The sequence below is a fragment of the Pelodiscus sinensis genome, chromosome 11 (assembly GCF_052426305.1).
Source record: "Pelodiscus sinensis isolate ZL-2025 chromosome 11, ASM5242630v1, whole genome shotgun sequence".
In the NCBI taxonomy this organism is placed as follows: domain Eukaryota; kingdom Metazoa; phylum Chordata; order Testudines; family Trionychidae; genus Pelodiscus; species Pelodiscus sinensis.
In genome coordinates this window covers 14,103,494-14,129,906 of record NC_143062.1, presented here as the reverse complement: position 1 = coordinate 14,129,906, position 26,413 = coordinate 14,103,494, and the positions used below count along the sequence as shown (strand labels likewise).

General features: G+C 46.4%; 1 protein-coding gene across 18 annotated transcripts in view; it reads right to left on the bottom strand.

The window, feature by feature from the left end:
- Positions 1-26,413, bottom strand: part of LOC102448489 (plasma membrane calcium-transporting ATPase 2) — an 857,866-nt gene that overhangs the window by 38,819 nt on the left and 792,634 nt on the right. For all 18 annotated transcript variants that reach the window (XR_012906525.2, XR_012906526.2, XM_075939331.2 and 15 more), the window contains 2 exons: positions 20,882-21,095; positions 218-429 (listed from right to left, as the gene is read on the bottom strand). Coding sequence is in view for 16 of the 18 variants with exons in the window: in XM_075939331.2 (XP_075795446.1) it covers positions 218-429; positions 20,882-21,095 (426 nt within the window). In the remaining 2 variants the exon portion in view is untranslated. The remainder of the gene's footprint in view (positions 1-217; positions 430-20,881; positions 21,096-26,413) is intronic.

Genomic DNA, 26,413 nt, shown 5'->3' with positions numbered 1-26,413 from the left:
ACTATGTTTGTTAATATTAAATATTCCAAATTATCATTACTGATCAAAGCAGTATTTTGATTAAAACCAAAATAGGTCTAATACAGGATGAATAAACATTTGGATTGGATAGAGAACTCTGTTGATCAAAGCATTTGATTTTTCCAAAGAACACAGAGAGAAAAAAGACTTTTTTGTACATTTCTGATGAGTAATTTCTATTTCTTGAATGAATTACCTGTACTGCAAATGTACCCAGTACAATAGTGCAAAATATAGGGTTTCTAAAAATGCCATCAAAAACATTCCTCTCGCCATGGATTTTGCGTGCGTTGATTTCATTGAAGAGCTGCATCATGACAAAGGTATTGAAGATAATGGTGTAGTGTTCAGAAGGAGGAGAGTGGAGTGGTGCGTTCCTACCACTGTCAATCTTAAACATTTTTTCACCTTATCGCAAAAAGAATAAAAAAGTTTGCTTCTGTTATCAAATATTCAGCCTTGATTTTATGTTGCATTCCCATTCCCTCTCATTGGCTACCTCCTTTGTACTGTTAAGCAGTATTGCTTCCACTATTACTAAAATACAGGCATAGTTCCCAACTCAGAGAGCAAAGAAACACAGAATTCCCACTGTGAAGTTTCATAATGTTGACTATAATCCAATGATTCAATATACAAGTTCAAATGATTTTTGATGTTTTTCCCTCCCACCTGGCAGGAACTACTCTAAAGAGTAATTTCTTTCATTTAATTTACTCAGAGTTGGAAACTTATTTACACTGCATTTGCCATTTCTAAAATAATTAGCAAAAACCTTCCTTCGACAGTCACTGCAGATTACCTCCTAGTATGCCATATTTTTGACAAGTAGTCAAGTACATTAACGCAATAGAACAACAGCTAACACAACTACTCCCCTATTTTAAAATGGCTTATTTTTGTCCATTTGTCTGTTAATCTATTTTAGAAGCATTTAATAGGAGATCATACTCTCTATTTAGATAAATGAGAATAATAAAGGAATGATTAAAATATCAATGTTGAAACAAGAAACAAAAATGCACAGTAGCTATGTCTATATTTTAGAAAGGTCCATCTGTCTGTCTGTCCATCTGTGTGTCTGTTCAAGAACTCCTCCTAAATGGGAAGAGCTAGGACCACCATATTTGGTATGCAGCTTCCTCTTCTTTTAATTTAGAGCAAGGTCAGGGTTTGCTTGTGCCAGGAATGGGACTATTTTCCAGAACATGGAAAGGAGAAAGAAGAGAGATGTGTACCTACAGTGGCCACTAGGGGCATAAGCCTCCAAGGTAGAGCTATGCTGCAGAGTGGGGGCACTGGGGCTCTGCAGAGTGCGGGCACTACACTGGGGGTAGCTGTACCACCAAAAGAGTGGCCAGCAGGGCTGAGGCTCACCATCTTGCTTGCCACTATACTGGGTAAGTGGGGCCTCCTGCCTGGGAGACAGCCTCTGCCTCTCCCCATCCTGGAAAGCGGTAGGGGGAAGAAGTTGGCCCTTGCCCCAGGAAGGACTGGGGGCAAGAAAAAGCTCTCTCTGGCTCCCTGCCCCAGAAGGGGCATGGAGCAGGGAGAAAGTCCCTGCCAGCCCCCTCATTCCTGGGCCAGGGGAAGGGCGAGAGGAAACACCCCCACCCCTGGAGACAAGCCTTCTGTCCTCAGCCCCTTTTAACCCCTCAACCTGACTCCTGCACCTTGGGGATGTGGAGGGTTCAGGGGCATGAGAGATGCAGGAGAAAAAGTACAGAATCAAGGCCCTGACCTGACTCCTGCACCCCCCACACCGCCAGCCCTCTGCGTTGAAGGACCTGGGCAATCCCAGGTAAATCTTCTAGTGAGCATAAATTGTAGCGGTTATATAACATGTGGAAATACATCTACACACAGGGGCCACTTTACTTTTTCACTATTTATAGTCATATCAGAAATCTTCATGCTCATACACCTATATATAAAAAGAGACTCTTGCACTAAGGGCAGAACATGAATCTGTATGAGTAAAGAATAGAGGCAACTAAATATAAAGGGGGACTTTTGCTCTGCAACAAACATTTACTAATTTAGACAACATTTTTCCAGGCTCTCTCTGGTGTTATGGTTGAATGAGAGGCTTTCATCTCACAACCACTTATAGGTCTGAAAGAACTGCAGTAAGGTCATACTCTACCAGCAAAGTAATCAGAAAACTGAACTTTTCTTTTAGATGTTTATGCAATTCAAATGAAAAATCAATGGGAACTGTGTACATGCATCCAAGGAAAGACTTTGGCCTATAGTTTTTGACAGTTATGATATCATAAATTCCATTTCACCGCATTACTTCATTCCTAAAACATGATCTGTCGCTATCATAGAACAGAAGTAGATAAGGTTGCAACTACGTTTCCACTGCCCACTCTTCTCCAAAGCCCATTAGAATCATGCCAGTTTTTCCAAAAATGTGTAGGTCAGGACTGGGACCAAGATACACTTTTTCTCTGCACTAGTTAAACAGAACACAACAATGGCTTCTAGATTTCTGACACACTAAAAATAAAGGCAGTCAGAGTCCAAACACACTTGTAACATATTTTTATTGCCAACTTATAGTATAAATGGGAAAGGAGGATGGGACAGATAATCATAAACCCAGGATTCCTTCCCCATCTCGGCATCAGCTGTATTTACAAATCTGTAAACACAGGGAGGATGGATAGCTCAGTGGTTTGAGCATTAGCCTTCTAAACTCAGGCTTGTGAGTTCAATCCTTGAGGGGGTTATTTAGGGATCTGGGGCAAATCTGTTAGGGATGGTACTTGGTCCTGCTGTGAGGGCAGGGGACTAGATTCAAGGTCCCTTCCTATTCTATAAGATGGTATATCTCTATATTCCACAGGTTGATGGTGTGCTGCATGGAGGAAAAGCCTCCTTTTGTTGATTTTAAAGCTGCTATCTATTAACTTCATTTTGTAACCTCTAGTTCTTATGTTATAGGAACTTTTCCTTATTCACTTTTTTCATACCAGTCATGATTTTATAGGCCTCTATCATATCCCCCTTAATCTCCTCTTTTCTAAGATGAAAAGGCCCCAGTGTTTTAATCTCTCTTCATTTAAGACCCATTCTAAACCCCTAATCATTTTTTATGCTCTTTTCTGAATCTTTTCCCATGCCAATATACCTTTTTTGAGATGAGGTGCAGTATTCCAGATGTGGGCGTACCGTGGTTTTATACAGAGGCAATAAGATATTCTCTGTCTTATTCTCTATCCCTTTTAAAACGACTCCTAACATTCTATTTGCTTTTTTGACTGCTGGTGCGTACTGAGTCGATTTTTTCAGAGAACTATCTACAATGATCTCTCTCTTGAGTAGTTATAGATATGTAAGCAGGGGCTGAACTACTGCTTTCAATCAGCCAGCTAAAAGGAGAGAGCAGCCCTGGGGGTGGATATGCTCACTCAAAGGCTGTGTCTACATTGCATGCTTCTTGCGCAAGAACAGCCGTTCTTGTGCAAAAACTTGCCGGCTGTCTATACTGAACGAGCATTCTTGCGCAAGTAAATTTACAGCATAGCATCGGAAAACAGGGCTTCTTCCAGAAGAGATATTCCTCTCCCCATGAGGAATAAGCCCTCTTGTGCAAGAGATCTTCCACAAGAGGACAGTGTAGACAGGCAACATGAATTTCTTGTGCAAGAAGCCCCTATGGTTAAAATGGCCATCAGAGCTTTCTTGCGGAAGAGAGCATCCACACTGCCATGGAAGCTCTTGTGCAAAAGCACATCTCTTGTGCAAAAGAAGATTTTTTGCACAAGAACTCTTCCGCAAAACAGTTCTTGTACAAAAAGCCTGCAGTGTAGATGTAGCCAAATTGTTTAGCCTTCCAAGATAAACAACTGTTGATACGTAAATACAGCTGATGCCTGGATGGGGAAGGAATCCTGGGTGTGGTTATGTAAATCCAATTCAGCCAGAGCTGATGGAGGATCGCTTCTAAGAATGGAATGTGGTGTATTGTAACTAATGTGGCTGCTGTGGGGTATGTAGGAACTGTAAAATATGACACCAGTGCTTGCAGGAGAGACACCATCATTGTAAGGGGTCTCAGATAAACAAACCTCCCCCTTCCAGAGCTGAGTGAACTGAGTTGGGGGGAAAGGGCTTAAGCCAGCCTGTGGCATGCTTGCCAGGTATGAGCTGTAAGACTGGTTCAACCTGTCTCTTCCCCTCTCCCTTCCCCCTGCCTCCCCCGTTCTAAGGATAAACCTAAAACAGACTCCATCAGGAGTCTTTTTGTTATTCCAGTGAAAGCTGGAATCTTTTTGCCAGCCTTAGTAGTAGCTAAAGAGTTGAAATCACTAAGACTATGTCTACACTGGCGGCTCCTTGCGCAAGAGCTCTTGTGCAAGAGAGCGTCCACACAGCCAGAAGTGCAGAGCAAGAACACTGAGTTCTTGAGCAAGAAAGCATCCACACTGGCGGAATGACCTTGTGCAAGAACGTGGCCCCGGAACCAGCTTGGCCATGGCAAGAGGTCACCAGTGGCGTCCGTGGGCGTGTGCCAGACCCCGCTGAGAAATGTGCTTGAAGGGACCCCCGGTCAGCCATTTCCCTGCTGCTATGAGCTTAGGCACCTCTTACAGGGACCAAGAGCCACAGCCACGCCACACGGAGCTTGCATGTGACAGCTAGGGCACCACAGACCCTGGCTAGTGGCCCTGGGCACCCTCACCCCCCCACTCCGCCATTCCAGTCATGGACCCGGAGGAGGACCCCAGCCACCAGTGTCCTCTCATGGCCATCATCGAGGCCATGGAGCAGCTGCACCAGGGAGCTCTGCTGCTCCAGCGGGAGCTGGAGACTGGGCAGCACCTGCAGGCCCTTGTGATCAATGCCCCAGCAGTGCTTGGGCACCCCCACTCCACCACCGACCGGCGCCTGTGGATGCACGACACCAGCGGGGACTGGTGGGAGCGCCTGGTGCTGGGACAATGGGGCGACCTGCACTGGGTGCAGAACTTCCAGATGCGCAGGGGGACCTTCCATGAACTCTGCACCTGGCTCATCCCTGTGCTCCGGAGGCAGGACACCCGCCTGCGCCCCGCCATCCCCGTGGACAAGAGGGTTGCGATCACCCTCTGGAAACTGGCCACCCTAGACAGCTACCGCTCCATGGAGAACGAGTTCAGGGAGGGCAGGTCCACTATCGGCACGGTCGTCCAGCAGGTAAGGTCCCCGGGGGCCCATGGGTCCACCCCAGGGGAGGGATGGGGCCAGGCTGGGAGAGTTGCAGGGGGGGGGAGGGTCATGCCGTCCCTCCCACAAATAGCCCCACTGGCAGGGGGTGGGGAACCCCCGGGGAAGGGAGCCCTAGCATGCGTGGGGGAAGTGGGAATCGGAGGGAGGCAGGCATGCCCCAAGGCATGCTCCTGTACCCACCGTGTCTCATTCTGTGCATCCCCTGTGCTCCCCTGTGTCCCTCTGCAGGTCGTCCACGCCATCAATGATGTTCTGCTTTAGAGGGTCATCCGCCCCCATGACCTGGACTCCACCCTCTCTGGCTTCGCTGCCCCGGGGTTCCTGAACAATGGGGGAGCCATAGACGGGACCCATGTCCCCATCTGGGTGCCGAAGCACTGAGCGGCCCGGTTCATCAACCACAAGGTCTACTGCTCGGTGGTGCTCCAGGCCCGCGTGAACCACTGGGGCCGGTTCCAAGACATTTATGTGGGGTGGTCTGGCCGAGCCCATGACGCCCGCATATTCCGGCACTCAGGCCTATGCCACAGGCTGGAAGTGGGGACCTATTTCCCCCAGTGGGACCTCGCCGTCCAGGCCATCCGGATGCCAGGGTGCATCGTGGGGGACGCGGCCTACCCCCTGATGGCCTGGCTCCATGGAGTGCGCCTGAAGGGATGCTTTGGGTGCCTCCTAACCCACCTGGACAAGGGGGTGCAGCACATACCAGAGGTCATCGCAACATAATAAAGGGGAAGGGGCAGGCCTTCCTCCTGGGGTGGATGGCGGCGAGGGCCAGGCCTACCAGCAGCCGTGGACCACTGCCACCCAGCAGGACAACCACAACCACGACAGGGTGCAGATCTGGAAAGCCCTCCAGGGTGCTGCTCGACCAGGCCCCACAGTAGGCTGCACCTATGCCTCCGACCGTGGGGCTCCCCCCATACCGCCACTTCCCGCGCCCATCACCAAACCTTCCCCCCACTCTTCCCTCACCTCCCAATCAGTAGCACACACTCAGGTAAAATGTGATGGTCATTTATTTACAAGGGAAAGAGGGTGGGTTGTGGGGATGAGGGAGGAGGGCTCCGACCCGGGAGGGCCTCATGGGTAGGAGGGGTGGCCTCTCCCACCGCCACGGGTGAAGGGGTCCCTCATGCTGGGGCTGGCTGGGCTGCACCAAAAGGTGCTGAGGTCGGGGGGCCACTCACTGGAGGATCCCTTGCCAGCCTCCGAGGAGGCCCGGGACACGTCCTGTCTGCTGGGCCGGGCCGGTGGGGTCTGGCTAACGTCCAACTCCTCCTCCTCCTTGGTGGACTGGTTGCCCTTCTCTTCCTCCTCTGGTTCTGGCAGCCGGACCACCGGGGTGGCCACCATCGAGTCAACCCACACCTGCAGGGCCTCGGCCCCTGTGTCTCCCAGGATGATGTTCAGGCGGTGGTAGTGGGGGCAGGTGGTGGCTCCGGCCCCCCCGCACTCAGTGGCCACACGTACATGAGCTGCAGGTCTTTGACCTTGGCCCAGACCTGTTCAAGGGTCCAGGACAGGTGTCCTTTTGTAGCCAGTGCCTGAGCCATCCGGGCGAAGTTGTCCATGTTTCGTGTCCTGGACTCGAGATCCCGGAGGGTGCCCTCCTGGCCCCAGAGGTCCAGGAGGGCCTCGACCTCGGTGATGCCCCAGCATGGGGCCTGCTGCTTGGTGCCCCTTTGGCCCTTCTGGGTGCTCTGGGGTGGTTCCTGGGTGGGGCCTGCGGGACGGTGCGGTGGCTGGGTGGCTGTCATGACTCCTTCTCACTGCTACCCAGGCTGCATGTGCCACGTGGCTCTGCAGGATGCCTGTGCCTTTAAGGGGGGGGGCCGGCTAGGGAGAACCAGTGAGTTGTGATTGTGTGTACACAGTGTCAGAGAGCCACCTGTGTTTTTTCCCGGAGGCCAGTTCTTGCGCAAGAAGCCCCTGCCGTGCGTCCACACTGCCCTCTTGTGCAAGAGCTCTTGCGCAAGAGGGCTTACACTTGTTAGAAAAGAGTGTAGCTCTTGCGCAAGAAACCCTGTCTTCTGACTCCGTATTGTAAATCTTCTTGTGCAAGAGCGGGTGGGCAGTGTGGACACTCTGCAGGTTCTTGCACAAGAACGGCTGTAGACATAGCCTAAGAACTGAAGTCACTGGTTTGGCCTGGAGCCAGACCCATTGTGGCCAGCAGAGCGGCTGGAAGAAGCAACAGCAGGAGGCCAGTAGGGCAGCTGGCAAGGAGCAGCAGCAGGCAGCCAACAGAGCAGCTGGTGAGAGTGACGGGCAGCTGGTAGGAGCAATGGCAGGCAGCCAGCAGTGTGACTAGCAGAATTGACTGGCAGCCAGCCAGTAGGAGCTGTGGCAGGCAGCCAGCAGGGCAGTTGGTGGGAGCAACCAGCGGGCGGCCATTAGAAAAAGCAGCAGGCAGCCAGCAGGGCAGCTGGTGGAGCAAGCAGACCACAGGAGCAGCACAAAGGTGGCATGGCCTCAGGCTCAATGAATGGAGTCATCAGGAAGATGTGTCTGGATCCGCACTGACTAGACAGAACTGTAAGTGGGGCGTTTGAAGTGGGGTACAGAGAAAGTTTGGGTAGGTGAATGGGACCCTCACATTGTTGGACTAGTGAATCTGAGAGGCAAAGGACATTGCTCAATCCATTTGAGCTGGGATGGTTCCTCATGGGTTGGTTATGAACTCTGGTTGGGGTATTTTCCCAAGCTAATGCCATGTGACTTCTCTCTCTCTTTCATTAAAAGTTTCTTTTCTATGCTCAGACTCTGTGCTTGCGAGTGGGGAAACATTGCCTTTCAGTGGCGCCGAGGGGTGTGTGAATTTCTCAGGCTACTGGGTGGGGGCTCGAGCCAGTTGTGTGTGAGATGGATGAAAGGAGTCTCCTAGATATTGAACCCGGCCCTGGCTGCTGCTTAGTACTAAGTGGGAAATAATTTTGTTTTGTATTTGAGGAAACTACTGTTTGTATCATGGTTAATCCATCAGGTTTGTTGGGCCTTGGCTCAGAAGCCTCTAGCTCAGGGGCAGCAGCCTCAGCCAATGACTGGGCAGAAGCCTTGGGGCAGACATTGGAAAAGTGTGTGCTATCCCATGCTATGGCCAGTTCCTATTGCAAGATAAGGTTATTTCCTGAGGAAGAGGAGTTTGAACCCTGACTAGAACACACCACTGCAATGCTATAGCAGTGGGCTGTACCAGAGAAAAAAGAAGATGTTTAGTATGCCTTAGATGTGATTTGCACCATGAAGCTCTCTAAGCCTGAGGTCAGTGTAAAGGACTGCCTAGGGGCCCTCGCTCACACCTTTGGGATCACAGAGGGCCCTGAAGACAGTTACTGTAACTTTCTTAATGCTAAGCAGCACTGGGAGGAGAATATCTCAGCCTATATACAGAGGATGGAGAGGCTGCTACAAAGAGCTATCATTAGGGGAGCAGTGACTGCTGAGCAGATGGACCAGACCACATTGGCTCAAACTGTAAGAGGAACTCAGTATTAGAGCCCGATTCTACTTCATCTCCGGCTAAGAGGGCGACAGGAACACTCCCCAAGTTACTCCCAGCTCATAAAGGAGATCAGAGAGGAGGAAGAAAGGCAAGCTGCCAATGAGTTTTGGGAAGTCCAGATTCCTGAGCCAGCCAGCACAGCACCCTGACAAACAGCCAGTGTGCTGATGGTGAACACCAGAGAAGACCTTGCCCATCAAGTTCAGGTCCTGACAGAACAGATGGCTGAGTTGCAAAGAGTCATTGACCAAGCAAGGATTTACAGGTATGAGGAGCCTCCGGCTGTGTGATGGAGAAGTCAGCACCTGGAGCCACCATCCCACCCAAGCGAAGGAGGAGAGGACCGTTCTTCTGCTACTGGTGTGGTCAAGATGGGCACAGTGCTGCCAATTGCTGAAATAAGGAAAATCCCAGCTTAGTTTATGGAAAGCTGAGAATCAGTTGTGAGAGGGTCTAGGGACAGGGGCCACCCAGGGCACTGGATTTGAAGGAGTCCCCAGAAAAGACTGCTCAGCTGGGATCCCCTCAGGATTGATAGGGCCTCAAGCAGAGGTCACAGTGAGGATTGAAGGGGCAGAGTACAAAGCGGTGCTTGACACCGGATTGCAAGGGTCTATTATATTTCAGTCATTCTGCCAACAGATGCTCAGGCTCTTGACTATCCAGCCATTGACTGGCCTTGGAGTGTGGGGCCTCAGCATGAATGAATACCCCTATGAAGCGTACGTCACAGTGCATCTGGAATTCTTAGTGGAGGTGGCAGGAGTAAGAGAAGAGGTGGACAAAGCTGTCTTGATATGCCCCAACCCTAAAAGGGTCTCTGATGTTTCTGTGCTTATAGGGACCAACTCCAGTCTCTTCAAGGTGCTCGCAGATTACTGCTGATGACAGGCTGGGGACCAATATCTGAACACTCGGATGATCCATACACTTTGTGCTGAAGCCTATAGAAAAATTGAAGATGCTAAAAAGGAAATGTCTGAGCTACCAATGGGGGCACTGACATACATGGTCATGATCCCCCTTAGTAGTGCCAGGAAAGACAGAGCAGGAAGTGCTTGTGATGAGTACCAGGCTGAAGGGCAATAAAGGAACGTTTGCTGTGGTAGAACAATCAATTGAAGGAGAAGTCCCTGAAGGGAAGGGAAGTTATAATCTTACCAGCAGCAGCCCAGGACAAGGTCACTGTACTGATTGCTAATGAAACAAGTCATGATATTGTTGTGAATCGAGGGCAAAAGATAGCAGACTTCTTCAAGCCCAAATCAATTGTGGGACCCCAGTGTGAAACTCAAGTTCCAACTATAGATCCAGCGAGGTTTGACTTTGGAGATTCACCGTTGTCCAAGGAGTGGAAGGATCACCCGAGGAAGAAGTTCTGTGAAAAATCCAAGGTATTCTCACTGCATGAATGGGATGTGCCAAAGGGGAGGAGCAAAACATCAGGCTACATGACTCCTGATCTTTCAGAGAGAAAGCTAGAAAAATTGCACTCTCAGAGCTAGAAAAATTGCACTCTCAGAAAAATTGCACTCTCAGAAAATTGCGACATCATCTTCAGGAACTGGCTGCAAATGGCATCATTACTGAGGCCCGTAGTCTCTATGCCTCACTCATTGTGGTGCTCCGCAAAAAGAATGGGAAAATTCAGATGTATATTGACTATCGCACCCTGAACAGCCGTACGGTTGTTGACCAGTACATGATGCCTCAAGTAGAAGATGCCTTAGATTGTTTACTGGGAAGCCAGTAGTTCTCAGTATTGGATCTTTGAAGTGGATATTACCAGATCCCCCAGGGAGCAGAGGATAAGGAAAAGACAACCTTCATCTGCCCATCGGAATTTTATCAGTTTGAACACATGCCTCAAGGGATCTCTGGGACACCTGCCACATTCCAGTGCCTCATGGAGAAAGTTGTGGAAGATATGAACTTACTTCAGGTCTTGGGCTGTTTGGATGATCTGATTGTATTCGGAAGGACCTTGGAGGAGCATGAAGACAGACTTCTTAAAGTACTTAACAGGTTGGAGGCCTATGGACTGAAACTTTCCATTGATAAGTGTCAATTCTGCAGAACTTCAGTGAAGTATGTTGGTCACATTGTGTCCCAAGAAGGTGTAAGTACTGATCTGGATAAAAAAGAAGCACTCACTACCTGGCCATGCCCCAGAAACTACAGAGAATTTAGGGCCTATCTTGGATTTAGTGATTACTATCAGCGATTTGTGAAGAATTATGCTACCATTGTAAAGACTCTGAATGATCTTACCAGCGGATACTCATCCAGCAAGAAAAAGTCTAAGACCAAAAATAAGGGGAGGTCTCTAAGACCTCCCAATCCAAGACACTATGGACCCTTAGAGCCCTTTGGACCACGATGGGATAAGGGATGTGAAAGGGCTTTCTGAGAGATCATTAGCTGTCTAATTCATGCTCCAGTCTTAGGTTTTGCTGACCCAAGCAAGCCATTTCTCCTATGGGCTTGGGAGAGGTCTTGTACCAAGAAGTGGAAGGCAAATGTAAACTGGTGGCCTTTGCCAGCCAAGGGTTGTCTGACAGTGAAACTTGTTACCCCATCCACAAATTGGAGTTCCTGGCCTTGAAATGGGCCGTCACTGAGAAATTTCGGGATTATTTGTATGGTGCTAAGTTTCAAGTATGAACAGACAACAATCCACTGACTTATGTGTTGACAAGTGCTAAGCTGGATGCTACTGGACAAAGATGGGTGGCCGCCTTCGCCAGCTATGAGTTCAGCATACAGTACTGATCAGGGAGAAGCAATGTAGATGCAGATGCATTGTCTCGGCACCCACAGCCATCAGCAATTGGTGAGATTCCTGTAGATGGAGTGAGAGCTATTTGCAATGGAAGTTATCAGAAGTCCAAGGCACATGAGAGTCCACATGGGTGTGTTGCAGAAACTCTGGGCCTACCCCCTGAAAGTGTGCCATCTGTCTCGGTGAACTACATTGTGTTGGACCAATCGCTATTGCCCAGGCTCAGTGCTTCTGACTGGCAGAGAGCACAGATGCAAGATGCTGACATTTGCGACACACTTCTTGCAAAAAGAGAAGGGCAAAGCCCTAGTGCAGTTGCCCCTTCCATTCCTGAGGGTAAGCTACTGTTGCAGGAGTGGTGCAAACTGGAACTGATACGGGAGGGGTGCTGCACCGGATCACCGTAGATCCTTTGCAAAATTGATGAACACAACTAGTGCTACCAAAAGAGTACAGAGCCCTGGCCAAGAAAGCCCTGCATGATGATTTTGGGCATTTGGGAATGGAGAAAACCTTTGAACTCATCCGTAGTAGGTTCTACTGGCCCCAGATGGCTGAAGACATACGGAAAAAATGTGAGACCTGAGCCCGATGTGTTCAGAGGAAAACTTTGCCTACTAGAGCCACCTATCTGGAGAATTTCACCACTAGCAGGCCTTTGGAGCTGGTGTGCATCGATTTCTTATCTTTAGAAGTGGACAGGAAAAATATGGGGAAGATTTTATAAAGACTGACCATTATACTTGATATGTGCAGGCATATCCCACATGTGACCAGTGGGCCACCACCGTGGCTTGAGTTTTGTGGAAAAGACACTTTTAGTATATGGTCTCCCAACTCGGATAAATTCTGACCAGGGGCGGGACTTTGAGAATCATCTCTTAAAGGAGGTGCTATCATTGTCCGGAGTTAAGAAGTCCAGAACAACACCTTACCACCCACAAGGTGACCTTCAGCCCAAGCGATTCAATCAGACTCTATTAAATATGCTGGGGACTTTATGCCCAGACCAGAAGGCATTCTGGAGCCAGCATGTTGCATTTTTGGTGCATGCCTACAATGCTATAAGGAATGATGCTATTGGGGTCATTCCATCTTTCATGATGTTTGGATGGGAGCCAATACTACCTATAGACATATGCTTTAGAGTCTCAGGGGATGGCGAGAGCTATGAGACACACTTGCAGTATGTCTCCCAACTAAGAGAAAAGCTGCAGAATGCTTATAGCTTGGTTACAGCGGCTGCCTGGAAAAATGCAGACCATAATAAACATTAATATGATGTGTGAGTGTGCCCGCAGGAGCTCCAACCCGGGGATAGAGTTCTGCTACGAAATTTGGGTGTTGCTGGCAAGCACAAGATTGCTGACAGATGGAAGGCAATGCCTTACCTGGTGGTGGAAAACTTAGAGATCTACCAGTCTACAAGATTAAACCAGAAACTGGGTCAGGGCCTGAGGGAGAATTGGTAGGTGCTCCTTACGAAATGGACCATATATGGGACCTCGGTGAAAAGGGGGCGTCTGATCAAGTCAACCACCCAACACGTGTGGTGGGCCCTGTGAAGCTAATCTGCCTTTATCCAGCACCTTTGAGAGTGAATCTGTAGAGGAAGATGATCCCAGGGAGTATACTAGGATGCAGACCAGAATCCGAACTCTATCAGTTAGACACGGGAGACACTTCTTTGACTCTGAATCCTATGGCTCACTTATTTAGGCCTGTGGTAAGGCAACCCGCTGTCCACAAACAGACCAACCTTGGATGATGAGCTTGTCCCATCTACATCTCCAGATCTTCTGGGAGATGAACGGGCTTGTGAAGACCCATCCATGTCAGTGAACAGAGGGAATGTTCAAAGGGAAGGTGTCCCTGGTGCCTTGGACATCCCAGCATCTCAGCAACAAATGCAAAGGCCTGTGTCTGTAGAGAGGGTGCCTACATATAAACCCTCATCAGCCCTACCCCCAGAAGAAGTCTCCACAGTGCCTGCTGTGCCTGCATTCAATAGACATGATAGGGTTATACAACCAGGCTGTGTCTAGACTGGCAAGTTTTTCTGCAAAATCATCTGCTTTTGCGGAAAAACTTGCCAGCTGTCTAAACTGGCTGCTTGAATTTCCACAAAAGCACTGACGATCTCATGTAAGATTGTCAGTGTTTTTGCGGAAATACTATGCTGCTCCCGATCAGGCAAAAGTCTTTTTCTGAAAAACTTATGCGCAAAAGGGCCAGTGTAGACAGCAGAGATTTGTTTTCCGCAAAAAAGCCCCAATCGTGAAAATGGCGATCGGGGCTTTTTTGCGGAAAAGTGCGTCTAGATTGGCACAGACGCTTTTCCATTAAAAGTGCTTTTGCGGAAAACGTCCTGCCAATCTAGATGCGCTCTTCCGAAAATGCTTTTAATGGAAAACTTTTCCGTTAAAAGCATTTCCAGAAAATCATGCCAGTGTAGACATAGCCCCCAGTGAACAGGCTAACTTACAATGCACCAGGAGTGGTTTGTGAGGATGTGATACATCTATCACACAGGCTTGTAGAGGCCATATGAGGATAACTCATGTTGCTGGTATAATCAGGAACGTATTTTGCCGGGATGGCAAATTTTTAGCTGGGGTAGGATGAAAGCAGGGGCTGAACTACTGCTTGCAATCAGCCATCTAAAAGGAGAGAGCAGCCCTGGGGGTGGGTATGCTCACTCAAATTGTTTAGCCCTGCAAGATAAACAACTGTTGATATGTATCTACAGCTCATGCCGGGATGGGGAAGGAATCCTGGGTGTGGTTATGTAAATCCAATTCAGCCAGTCCTGATAGAGGATCAGTTGTTAGAATGGAATGTGGTGTATTGTAACTAATTTGGCTGTTGTGGGGTCACACACCATGCTACCCCTAAATGTAGGAACTGTAAAATATGACACCAGAGCTTGCAAGAGAGAAACCATCATTGTAAGGGGTCTCAGATAAACAAGCCTCCCCCTTCCAGAGCTGAGTGAACTGAGTTGAGAAAAAAGGGCTTGAGCCAGTCAGCGTCATGCCTGCCAGGTGTGAACTGTAAGACTGGTTCAACCTGTCTCTTTCCCCGCCCTGTTCTAAGGATAGACCTAAAGCAAACTCCATGAGGAGTCTTTTTGTTATTCCAGTGAAAGCTGGAATCTTTTTGCCAGCCTAGGTGGTGGCTAAAGAGTTGAAATCACTAAGGGTATGTCTACACTACAGCACTAATTCGAACTAACACATCCAGACTAAAAAACTAGTTTGAATTAGCGTTTTGCTAATTCGAACTAGCATGTCCACATTAAGTGGACCTTGAACCGGGGTTAAGGATGGCCGGAAGCAGAGCCGGCAGGGCATCAGATGAGGACTTAGAGCGTGGAGCTGCTGCCTCAGGCTAGCCGAGGGCTGTGCTTAAAGGGACCTGACCCCCACCACGGACAGACAGTTCTCAGGGGTGCCCCGCTTGCAAAGCAGTCCTGGTTTGGAGTGCCCTGAGTGCCCACACTAGGCACATCACAGCACTCGGCCATCTGACCGGCTGCACTTGCCGCAGGCTGCCATCTGGGGAGAGGGAGCAATTGGGGGGCTGCAGGAGAGCTTCCACCCCCAGAAGCCCACAGAGCCAGCCCAGTCCTCCCCATCGGGGGCTCGTACCCCATTCCTCCCTCACCTCCTTCCACTTACCCTTCCCTAGCCCCCCTTCCTGATGTACAAAATAAAGAAAACGTGTGGTCAAAAATAGAATCTCTCTTTATTGAACAAAACTGGGGGAGACTGGGAAAAGGAGCAAAATGCAGGACTATGTAGCTTCAGCTATCCCAGACTAACACGGCTACATTTCTATTACTATTCTGGGAAAAGGAGGTGGGAGAGGGGAAGAGAGAGGGTGAAAGAGGGGAGGGCAACTAAAACGATCAGAGGTTTGGAACAGGTCCCATATGAAGAGAGGCTAAAGAGATTGGGACTGTTCAGCTTAGAAAAGAGGAGACTGAGGGGGGATAGGATAGAGGTCTCTAAAAGCATGAGTGGGGTGGAGAGGGTGCATCAAGAAAAGTTCTTCATTAGTTCCCATAATAGAAGGACTAGAGGACACCAAAGGAAAGGAATGGGTAGCAGGCTTCAAACTAGTAACAGAAAGTTGTTCTTCACAAAGCAAAGAGTCAACCTGTGGAACTCCTTGTTGCAGGAGGCTGTGAAGGCTACAACTAGAACAGAGTGTAAAGAGAAGTTAGATAAAGTCATGGAGATTGGGTCCATGGAGTGGTATTAGCCAGGGGGTAGGAGTGGTGTCCCTGCCCAAAGTTTGTGGAAGGCTGGAGAGGGATGGCATGAGACAAATGGCTTGGTCACTGTCTTCGGTTCTTCCTCTCCAGGGTCCCTAGGGCTATGTCTAGACTGCAAGTCTCTTTCGAAAGAGAGTGTCTAGACTGCAGCGGAACTTTCGAAAAAGCAAGCCGCTTTTTCGAAAGAAAGCACCCAGTGAGTCTGGATGCTCTCTTTCTAAAAAGCCTGTTTGCTTTCAAGAACGCCTTTTTTCGAAAGAGCACTTTCGAAAGAAGGCGTTCTTCCTTGTGGAATGAGGTTTACCGCCGTCGAAAGAAAAGCCGTGTTCTTTCGATTTAATTTCGAAAGAACGCGGCTGCAGTCTAGACGCCGGTGAAGTTTTTTCGAAAAAAGGCTACTTTTTTCGAAAAAACCCTGAGTCTAGACACAGCCTAGGGTTGGCCGCTGTTGGCAGACAGGCTACTGGGCTAGATGGACCTTTGGTCTGACCCGGTACGGCCATTGTAAGCTCAGGGCTCAGGGTCGGGGGTCTCAGTGGACTACCTTGATTTTCATGCACACCTGCTCCTGGGTGGCCAGGCTGGCAGCTCTCCTGCCCAAGCCGGCCACTTTCCTGTGCCTAGTGCAGAGGTTGTGGACGAGGTCGAAGATGTCTGCACTAGACTAGGCGGGTGCCCGCCTCTTGCGGTCCTGGGCAAGCTCCCGGGAGCCGCCAGCCTGGTCCCGGGAAGAGGGGGAGGGCTGGGGGGCATCGGGTGGCTGGCTCGAGCCGTGCCAGGTGCAGGGTCTGCTAGCTGGGTGCTGGCAGGCTTGCACCTGGCACGGGCACCGTAGCCAGCCCATGCCCCTTTAAGGGCTCCGGGGCCGGGAGGGGGGCAATAGAGTTTCCCTGGTGTTGGCCAGAGTGGCCACCAGGGAAAGCTGGGGAGGGCTAGCCTCCCACTAGTTCGAATTAAGGGGCTACACACCCCTTAATTCGAACTAGTAAGTTCGAACTAGGCTTAGTCCTCGTACAATGAGGTTTACCTAGTTCGAACTAAGCGCTTCGTCCGTTAGTTCGAATTAACTTTGTAGTGTAGACATACCCTAAGAGCCTAAGTCACTGGTTTGGCCTGGACCAGACCCATTGCGGCCAGCAGAGCAGCTGGTTGTAGCGTCCAGCAGGCGGCCAATTGGAGAAGCAGCAGGAAGCCAGCAGAGCAGCTGGTGAGGAGCAGCAGCAGGCAGCCAGCAGGGCGGCTGGTGAGAGTGACCAGCGGCTGGCCATTAGAAGAAGCGGCAGGTGGCCAGCAGGGCAGCTGGTGGAGCAAGTGGACCATAGGAGCAGCACAAAGGTGGCATGGCCTCAGGCTCAGTAAGTGGAGTCATCCGGGTGATGTGTCTGGGTCCTCACTGACTGGACAGAGCTGTAAATGGGGCATTTGAAGTGGGGTACAGAGAAAGTTTGGGTAGATGGATGGGACCCTCACATTGTTGGGCTAGTGAACCTGAGAGGCAAAGGACATTGCTCAATCCATTTGAGCTGGGATGGTTCCTCATGGGTTGGTTATGAACTCTGGTTGGGGTATTTTCCCAAGCTAATGCCATGTGACTTCTCTCTCTCTTTCATTAAAAGTTTATTTTCTATGCTCAGTCTCTGTGCTTGTGAGTGAGGAAATATTGCCTCTCAGAGGTGCCCAGGGGTGTGTGAATTTCTCAGGCTACTGGGTGGGAGCTTGAGCCAGTTGTGTGTGAGATGGATGAAATGGGACCACTAGATATTGAACCCGCCCCCAGCTGCTGCCGGAGCTACCTGGCAGAAGCGTTACAGATAAATTAGTCCCCATCATTTTCTGTGTATAATAGGGATTGTTTTTCCCAATGTGCATTACTTCGCATTTATCAACATTAAAATTCATTTGCCATTTTATTACCTCAGTACTTAGTTTGGTGAGCTCTTTTTGAAGCTCTTCGCAGTCTGCTTTGGTTTTAACTATCTTGAAAAGTTTAGTATGATGTGCACATTTTGCCACCTCTCTGTGTACAACTTTGTCCAGATAATTTATAAATAGGTTGAATAGGATTGGTCCCAGTACGGATCTTTGGGGGACACCACTAATTATCTTTCTCCATTCTGAAAACCTGCCATTTATTCCAACCCTTTGTTTCCTGCCTTTTGATCAGTTATCAATCTATAAGAGGAGTTTCTCTCTTATTCCATGACAACTTACTTTACTTAGGAGAGTTTGGTGAGGGACCTTGTCAAAGGCTTTCTGGAAATCTAACTACACTATATCCACTGGATCCCTCTTGTCCACATATTTGTTGATCCCTTCAAAGAGCTCTAGTAAATTAGTAAGGCATGATTTCACTTTACAGAAACCATGTTGACTTTTCCCCAACTAATTGGCTACGTCTACATTGGCCCCTTTTCCGGAAGGGGCATGTTAATTTCAGAGATCGTAATAGGGAAATCCGCGGGGGATTTAAATATCCCCCGCGGCATTTAAATAAAAATGTCCGCCGCTTTTTTCCGGCTTTTAGAAAAGCCGGAAAAGAGCGTCTACACTGGCCCCGATCCTCCGGAAAAAGCGCCCTTTTCCAGAGGATCTTATTCCTACTTTGAATAAAGCGCTTTTTCCGGAGGATCGGGGCCAGTGTAGACGCTCTTTTCCGGCTTTTCTAAAAGCCGGAAAAAAGCGGCGGACATTTTTATTTAAATGCCGCGGGGGATATTTAAATCCCCTGCGGATTTCCCTATTACGATCTCTGAAATTAACATGCCCCTTCCAGAAAAGGGGCCAATGTAGACGAGCCCATTATGTTTCTCTATACTATAGTTTCAACAAATTTGCCCGATACTCATGTAACACTTATTAGTCTGTAATTGCTAGGACCACCTATAGAGCCCTTTTAAAATATTGGTGTCAGATTACCTATCTTCTAGTCATTAGTATAGAAGCAGATTTAAAGGATAGGTTACAAACCACAGTTAATAGTTCTGCAATTTCACACTTGAATTATTTCAGAACTCTTGGGTGAATGCTATCTGGTGCTGGTGAATTGTTACTGTTTAATTTATCAGTTTGTTCTGAAACCTCCTCTAATGACATATCAATCTGATACAATTTCTCAGATTTGTCACCTAAAAAGAATTGCTCAGGTTTGGGAATCTCCCTAACATCCTCAGCCATGAAGACCAAAGCAAAGAATTCATTCAGGGTACGTCTATACTAGTCCCCTAGTTCGAACTAGGGAGGCTAATGAGGGCGACCGCAATTGCAAATGAAGCGCAGGATTTAAATATCCCGCGCTTCATTAGCATGTTCCCGGGCGGTCGCCATTTTGGAAACTGACTAGCCCGGAATAACTGCCCGCATCTACACGTGGCAGAGAAGCGCGATTCCGAGATAAACCCCTTAGTTCGAATTAACAGTTAAGCCTCATGGAATCGTGCTTCTCTGCCGTGTGTGGATGCAGGCAGTTATTCCAGGTTAGTCAGTTTCCAAAATGGCAACCACCCGGGAACATGCTAATGAAGCGCAGGATATTTAAATCCCGCGCTTCATTTGCAATTTCGGTCACCCTCATTAGCCTCCCTAGTTCGAACTGGGGACTAGTGTAGATGTACCCTAGTTTCTCTGTAATGACCTTATCAACTTTGAGTGCTCCTTTAGCATTTCAATTGTCCAGTGGCTCCATGGGTTGTTTAGCAGGCTTCCTGCTTCTGATGTACTTAAAAACATTTTGCTATTACTTTTTGAGTTTTTGGCTAGCTGTTCTTCAAACTCCTCTTTGGCTTTTCCTCTTAAATTTTTGCACTTAATTTGACAGAGCTTTCACTCCTTTGTATTTTTCTCACTAGGATTTAACTTTCAGTTTTTAAACAATGTCTTTTTTTTTAATCTCACACATTTTTCATTGGGTTGTTAAGCCCCAGTGGCACTTTTTTTTATTCTTTTACTGTGTTTTTTAATTTGGGATATACATTTAAGTTGGGCCTCTATTATGATGTCTGTGAAAAGTTTCCATGTAGCTTGCATGGATTTTACTTTGGTCACTGTATCTTTCAATTTGTTTTTACTAACCTCCTCATTTTTTGTGTAGTTCCCCTTTCTGAAATTAAATGTTGGGCTGCTGAAGGGTTTTATTACATTATGGTCACTATTTTCAAGTGGTCCAGTTATATTTACCAGATCCAAGAGATAAATATAATTTAGGAATATATAGTAAATATATACTTACTTAGGACTAAATCAAGAATTGCCTCTCCCCTTGTGGGTTCCAGAACCAGCTGCTCCAAGGTCATTTCAGGTATCAAGAAATTTTAGCTCTGTATTCTACCCTGAGGTGATGTGTACCCCTTCACTAGAGGAATAGTTGAACTCCTCAACTATTATTTTTATTTTGATAGCCTCTCTAATCTCCCTTAGCATTTATAGTCACTACCACCATCCTGGACAGGTAGTCGATAATATATCCCGACTGGTATATTCTTATTAGAGCATGGAATTATTATCCATAGAGATTCTATGGAACATTTTGGTTCATTTAAGATTTTTAATTAATTAGATTCTACATTTTCTTTCATGGTATAGTGCCACTCTCCCACTAGCATGACCTGTTCTGTCCTTCTGATACATTTTGTACATTTCAGATTAAACACAAACAAAACATTTAGTTTACTAGTGAAGAGGACAAGGCTTGAAATGTGAGCTTAGGAACAGAATGACCAGTTTGGTTAAGACCCAGATTGACCCAAACATTTGCCAATGCCTTGAACCTACTCTTTTTTAACATTCCAAAAAACTAGATTAAGCAAATCCTGCATTCTTAATTGGAAGATATGAAAGAATCCAGGAAGATCCCCTAAATCCCATTATCCTTCAGCTGAGACTATTCCATCTCCCTTTATTTCTCTTGGTCCCACTGCATGGCTTAACACTTAGGACATACCTAAACTAAAGCTTACTGCAAATGTTTGGTACTTCAGAATTTGCCGTACATTTGGGAGGCAAACAGCTAGAGACAGACCATTTGTGAATGAAGCAGCAGCAAGTTGTAACAGTGAACAAAAAAATATGTTTATCTTACCAACGAAGAGGAGAGTAAAAATGAGAGTGAGCTGGTAGACAGCATGGCCGAGAATGTTCTTCATCATGGTACGTGATATAAGAGGCTTGTTCCTGCCGTATGGTTTCCTTAGCAGCAGAGCCTCTGTAGGGGGTTCAGTGGCCAGTGCAAGAGAAGCAAAGGTGTCCATAATTAGATTGACCCACAGCATCTGCACAGCTTTCAGTGGAGAGTCCTTAGGAGACAAAATAGAATAGAATGTGACTATTTTGGTTTGCTAAAAGGATAACTGTCTCGGTCATTGCTTCCCTTCACACTCTATGTCTTAGTATGCTACTGCAAGTCAGTAACAGTAGAAAAGGCATGGAGGTAAGCAAAGATGAACAATCAGACTTATCTCCAATCATTTCATCAAGCAGCATTTGCATCCACACATATTATTTAGTGTCACATTTATTCCATATAAATGTTCTAATAATACAATATACTTTAGCTCGTTACATCATGTGTTGTTTTTAAATTTTCTGGAAGAGTCAGGTTTGGGTGACTAAGTATTAAGAGATTATTGAAAAACATGTTTTCCTGGGCAGAGACCAACAAAAAAACTATATTAAAACAATTTAAAATATGAAGTTTAATGTGAATTGATATGGAAGTTATGTCTATAATATGCTGTAGTACACACTCTGTGTTGGCTGAAATTTACCAAAATTTTGCAGCAATTCAATGTGAGATTTTGATAATATTAAAAATTAAAAAATGAAGTAACAGAAATAAGGTAAGTGATACAACTCAGATGTGAACTGAATGTGCTCAGCATCTGACTGAAAGCAAACAGGGAATGAGAAGATCGATTCATCTACTACATCACAGGAAGAGTCATTAGCAACTAATGTTCATGCTCTTCATCCAAAAATATGCACTGGAAATCCAAACATCAGCACTACTCCCAGTGGACCATGGGGCAAGGTGTGTGAGGGAGCCTTGGGCAGAAGGGGCAGGGCTGGGAAAAGCAGCCTTCAAAGCCACCCAGACTGTGGTGCAGCCCCTACTCCTCAAAGCTGCATAGAATGGTGCTCTGGCAGCAATTCAAAGGGAACTGACGCTCCAGCCACTGCCACTGCTACTGTGGCAGCAGTGGCAGATGGAGACATGGGTCCCTTTCAATTGCTAGGCCCTGGGACAACTGCCTCCTATGTTCTCCCCCCCCCCCATCAGAGGGACCAACGTTATAAAAGATTTTGGTAGGATTACCAAAACTTTCTAAACTAGTTTAGCAACCTCTAGAAAGAGCTATTTGTTCATTTAATCCAAGATGAAACAAACTAAGGTCACACCAAACAGGGCTTTAGATCACATTAGAAACAAATAGGTTTTTAAAAAAACCTAATACAGACCTTAGGTGAAAAATAAATGACAAATATATATTAAATTGTGATTTGACTGGACCTCACTGGTCCAGTTTTAATGACATGTAACTGTGATTGCTTGTAAAAGCCAGAGCAGGGAAGAAAGAGGTAGATTTTTTTCTTGTAATGGAGATAAATATTTCTCCTTCCTATGCCTTTAGTGCAAATTGGAAATAGGTACCATTACTGAAGTCTGTTTTCAGATGTAGAGAGAGAGAGGTACATCATTCATGTCAGTGGGAAAGTTTGAATATCACAGTATTCTTGTTATGTGCCATATATTTTCTGCCATGGTGCATAGATGAGGTGAAGGAGTGTCAGAATAATTTACAGACCAAAATAAATACCATTAAAACACTTATTTGAAGCTTGCACTTTCCTTGAAAGATGTAATTTTTTTTAATGAAGCCTTCTCAGGGTATGTCTAGACTACATGCCTCTGTCGCCAGAGGCATGTAAATTGGACTACCCAACATAGTCAATGAAGCAGGGATTTAAATATCTCCGGCTTCATTAAAATAAAAATGGCCACCACGGTGTGCTGGCTCAGCTGATCGTCAGCACAGCGTGGCAGTCAAGACGCGGATCGGTCGACAGGGAACGCCTTTGTCGACTGCTCCTGTAAACCTCGTTAACCACACCTGGCGACAGAGGCATGTAGTCTAGACATATTCTCAAGCTTTTATATTAGTTTCAATACCAAGGACTACTTTCTGTTAAGGACAGCACTTGGAGAAAAACCTTAAACATTTTGGTCTCTGTGGTGGCTTGAAATTACTGTCTTGCTCTCACTAAGGACACAAGAAGTTAATTTCCCTGAAAACATAGGAACTTGCATTTTAAAAAAATCGTTTGTTACATACTGTATTGAAAAAACAATGTTCAGGTCTGGACTGCTCTGAGCCTGGATGCCCTAATCTACTGCTTTGGCAGGAGTTAGACATGCTAGGGAGCAAAGAAGGATTAGCTTTAATAAGATTCCTGATTTCCTGGCAATAGGCAGCACTAACTTGGTTTATCAGAAGGAGAATTCACTTCACTCATCTGTTATGCAGCACCAGCAAAGGATAAGTAGGATAAACTAGGTTGCCAATTTTATGTTACTGGATAGTGTGGATTGGATAAATGGTAAAATGGATAGAAAGCTGGCTAGATCGTTGGGCTCAACGAGTAGTGATCAATGGCTTGATGTTTAGCTGGCTATCAGTATCATGCGGAGTGCCCCAAGGGTGGCTCTGGTGAGGCCACATCTGGAGTATTGTGTCCAGTTCTGGCCCCCCCACTTCAGAAAAGATGTAGACGCATTGGAGAGAGGCTGTTCTCAGTAATGATGGATGGCAGAACAAGGAGCAATGGTCTCAAGTTACAATGCGGGAGGTCTAGATTGGATATTAGGAGAAACTATTTCACTAGAAGGGTGGTGAAGTACTGGGAAGGGTTACCTAGAGAGGTGGTAGAATCTCCATTCCTGCTGGTATTTAAGTCCTGGTTTGACAAAGCCCTGGCTGGGATGATTTAGTTGGGATTGGTCCTGCTTTGGGCAGGGAGCTGGACTAGACGACCTTGTGAGGTTTCATCCAGCCCTAGGAATCTACAATTCTATGAGTCCATAGTTCTAAGGGTCAGTTCTAGGGCCGGTTTTATTCAACATCTTTATTAATGACTTGCATGAGGGGATGGATCGCACCCTCAGCAAATACGCAGACAACAATAAGCAAGGAGGAGAGGTAGAGATAGGGTCCAGAGCGACCTAGACAAATTGGAGGTTTAGGCCAAAAGAAATCTGATGAGGTTGAACAAGGACAAGTGCACTTGGGATGGAACAATAACAAGCACTGTTACAGGCTATGGACCGACTGGCTAGGCAGCAGCAAAAGACCCAGGGATTACAGTGGATGAGAAGCTGGATATAAGTCAACAGTGTGTGATTGTAGCGGAGAAGGCTAACCGCATAGTAGGGTGCATTAGGAGGAGCATTGCCAGCAGATCTAGAGAAGCGACTCTTCCTCTTTATTCAGCATGGTGAGGCCACATCTAGAATACTGCATCCAATTCTGGGGCCCCCATTACAGAAAGGATGTGGACACATTGGAGAAAGTCGAATGGAGGGAAACAAAAATGATTACAAGGAGAGCCTGAGGGAGTTGGGCTTATTTAGTCTAGAGAAGAGAAGAGTAAGGCGGGATTTGATAGCAGCCTTCAACAATATGTTTAACCTGTTAGCCAATAAAACAGGATTTTACATCCCTGCAGCTCAGATACCTAACACACATAGAAAGGGAGGGACATAATCAGGTTTTTACTGAAGAATTTTCTTGTGATGTTTAGTTAACGAGAGTGCTACACAACCATTTTCTATTTGGAGAGAACTTTAGAAGCTAGAATTGCTGTTACATTATTCATAATAAACAATCATTTAGGTAATAGCAAAACCCTCAGATTTTCCTATGAATAGTGTTACAGGCACTTTCTCTCTTTGACCCATCCTCACATAAGTGTAAACAGCATGGACACGTTCTTATCAGTTCCCTGTGCCAATCCCCCTGAGATTCTAAGATGCCTCTAACAATTATCCATCATCCATCAGTTTTACACTTGACTGTGCCCAGCTCAGTCAAGTGTAAAACCTTGTTCTAAGCTGAAGCCCAAACAGTAACACACATTAGTTTGAGCTGCCAGGGTAATGAATTTCTAGTGCAGTGCTACCCGGTTTCTGATTAGTTATTGGAAACTAAGGAGAATGCCCACCAGGCATAGAGTTAAGTCTTCCATTATAGTTTTTAATTCTGTGCTGACTCTATGCAGTGCCAGGATAGGCAAGTGGGATGCAAGCTTAATGCTTTTTTGGCAGTCTCTGGCCATTGGCCAACTAGCCAAAGAATCTTTTGATTTGGTAAGTGAGGTTCAAAATAATACATCATCATCCCATGACAGTGGAGAGGAAAGATGTTCACATTGTGAGCCACCTGAGATCACCACTTATCTGTCAAGTTCTTTTTCATCTGACCTTGGAAAAGGCTACTATTTGCCTAAAGGTAACAGTGCCTCATATCAAGTGATGTTACACTTTATTTTGGAAAACACTTAAAGTACAAATCACAGGAGATTGGCAATAAACCACAAATCTATTGTGACAACCTAAAATTTTTTAGAGATTATTATTTTGGAGTTAAAATGGCAAGCTGTAAAGAGACAGAAACGTGTTTTTTTTCTTTACCTTTTAACTCCCACTTTTCTCTTAGTATAGGCATACACTAGCATACATAAGCATCTTTAATGGGACAATAGCTATTTTGGAAAACTTTTGAAACATTCAGTAAGTACAAACATTTTTGCTGCTAGTCCTATCAGATATTAGTTTAACACAGAGTACTCACTCTTTTAATTTCTACTTGCACACACCTTGATATTTACTTCTAATCTTCAGGTGATCAGTATAGTCTAATTCTATTTACTGTTCAGTGTAATTAAATAAAAGCACAGAAGACTCCTACATTGTTAGGATTTTTCAGATGCTGTTGTCTAGCATGCTAGAGTGTGTTAACAATAACAAACATGCAAAATAATACCTTATGCATTTCTGAAGTATCTTTCATCCTAATTATACAGGAGCTGAAGTATATAGTGACAGCTATACTTATGATAACATTTAATTTCTACAGTGCTTTTTTGCCTTTAATTTTTCCCAAATTTGTATCCTTTTAAGATGAGATTTTTTTTCAAGTTCTAGTCTCTGCACAACAGTTCACAGTATTTGAGCAAGGCTCCACAAGAATCTCTTGCCCCCTGAGAAAGCTGCATACTGAATGAGCCACAGCCATTATACCTGGTATATGGTGAATGAGATGAGAATCTCCAGAAACCTCATTAATCTACTGAAATAAGTAGTTTTAGTCTGGTTTAGTTCAATTTAACAAAGTAGACCTGGATGCTCACTGTGCAGAAAGGACACTTCTAGTAAACAGTACATCAGCCAAGGTGCATGCAGATGTCAACCACACTTAAAACAGGCTGGACAGTGCTCAGTGAATGAGGCAAGGAATAAACAATTAGGTTAATTTGAAAAGGCATGTGTAATAGAATGGACCAGAATCCTTAAGACAGCTAGTTCCATCTAATTAGCTCTGTCAGTTATTTGTAGTTT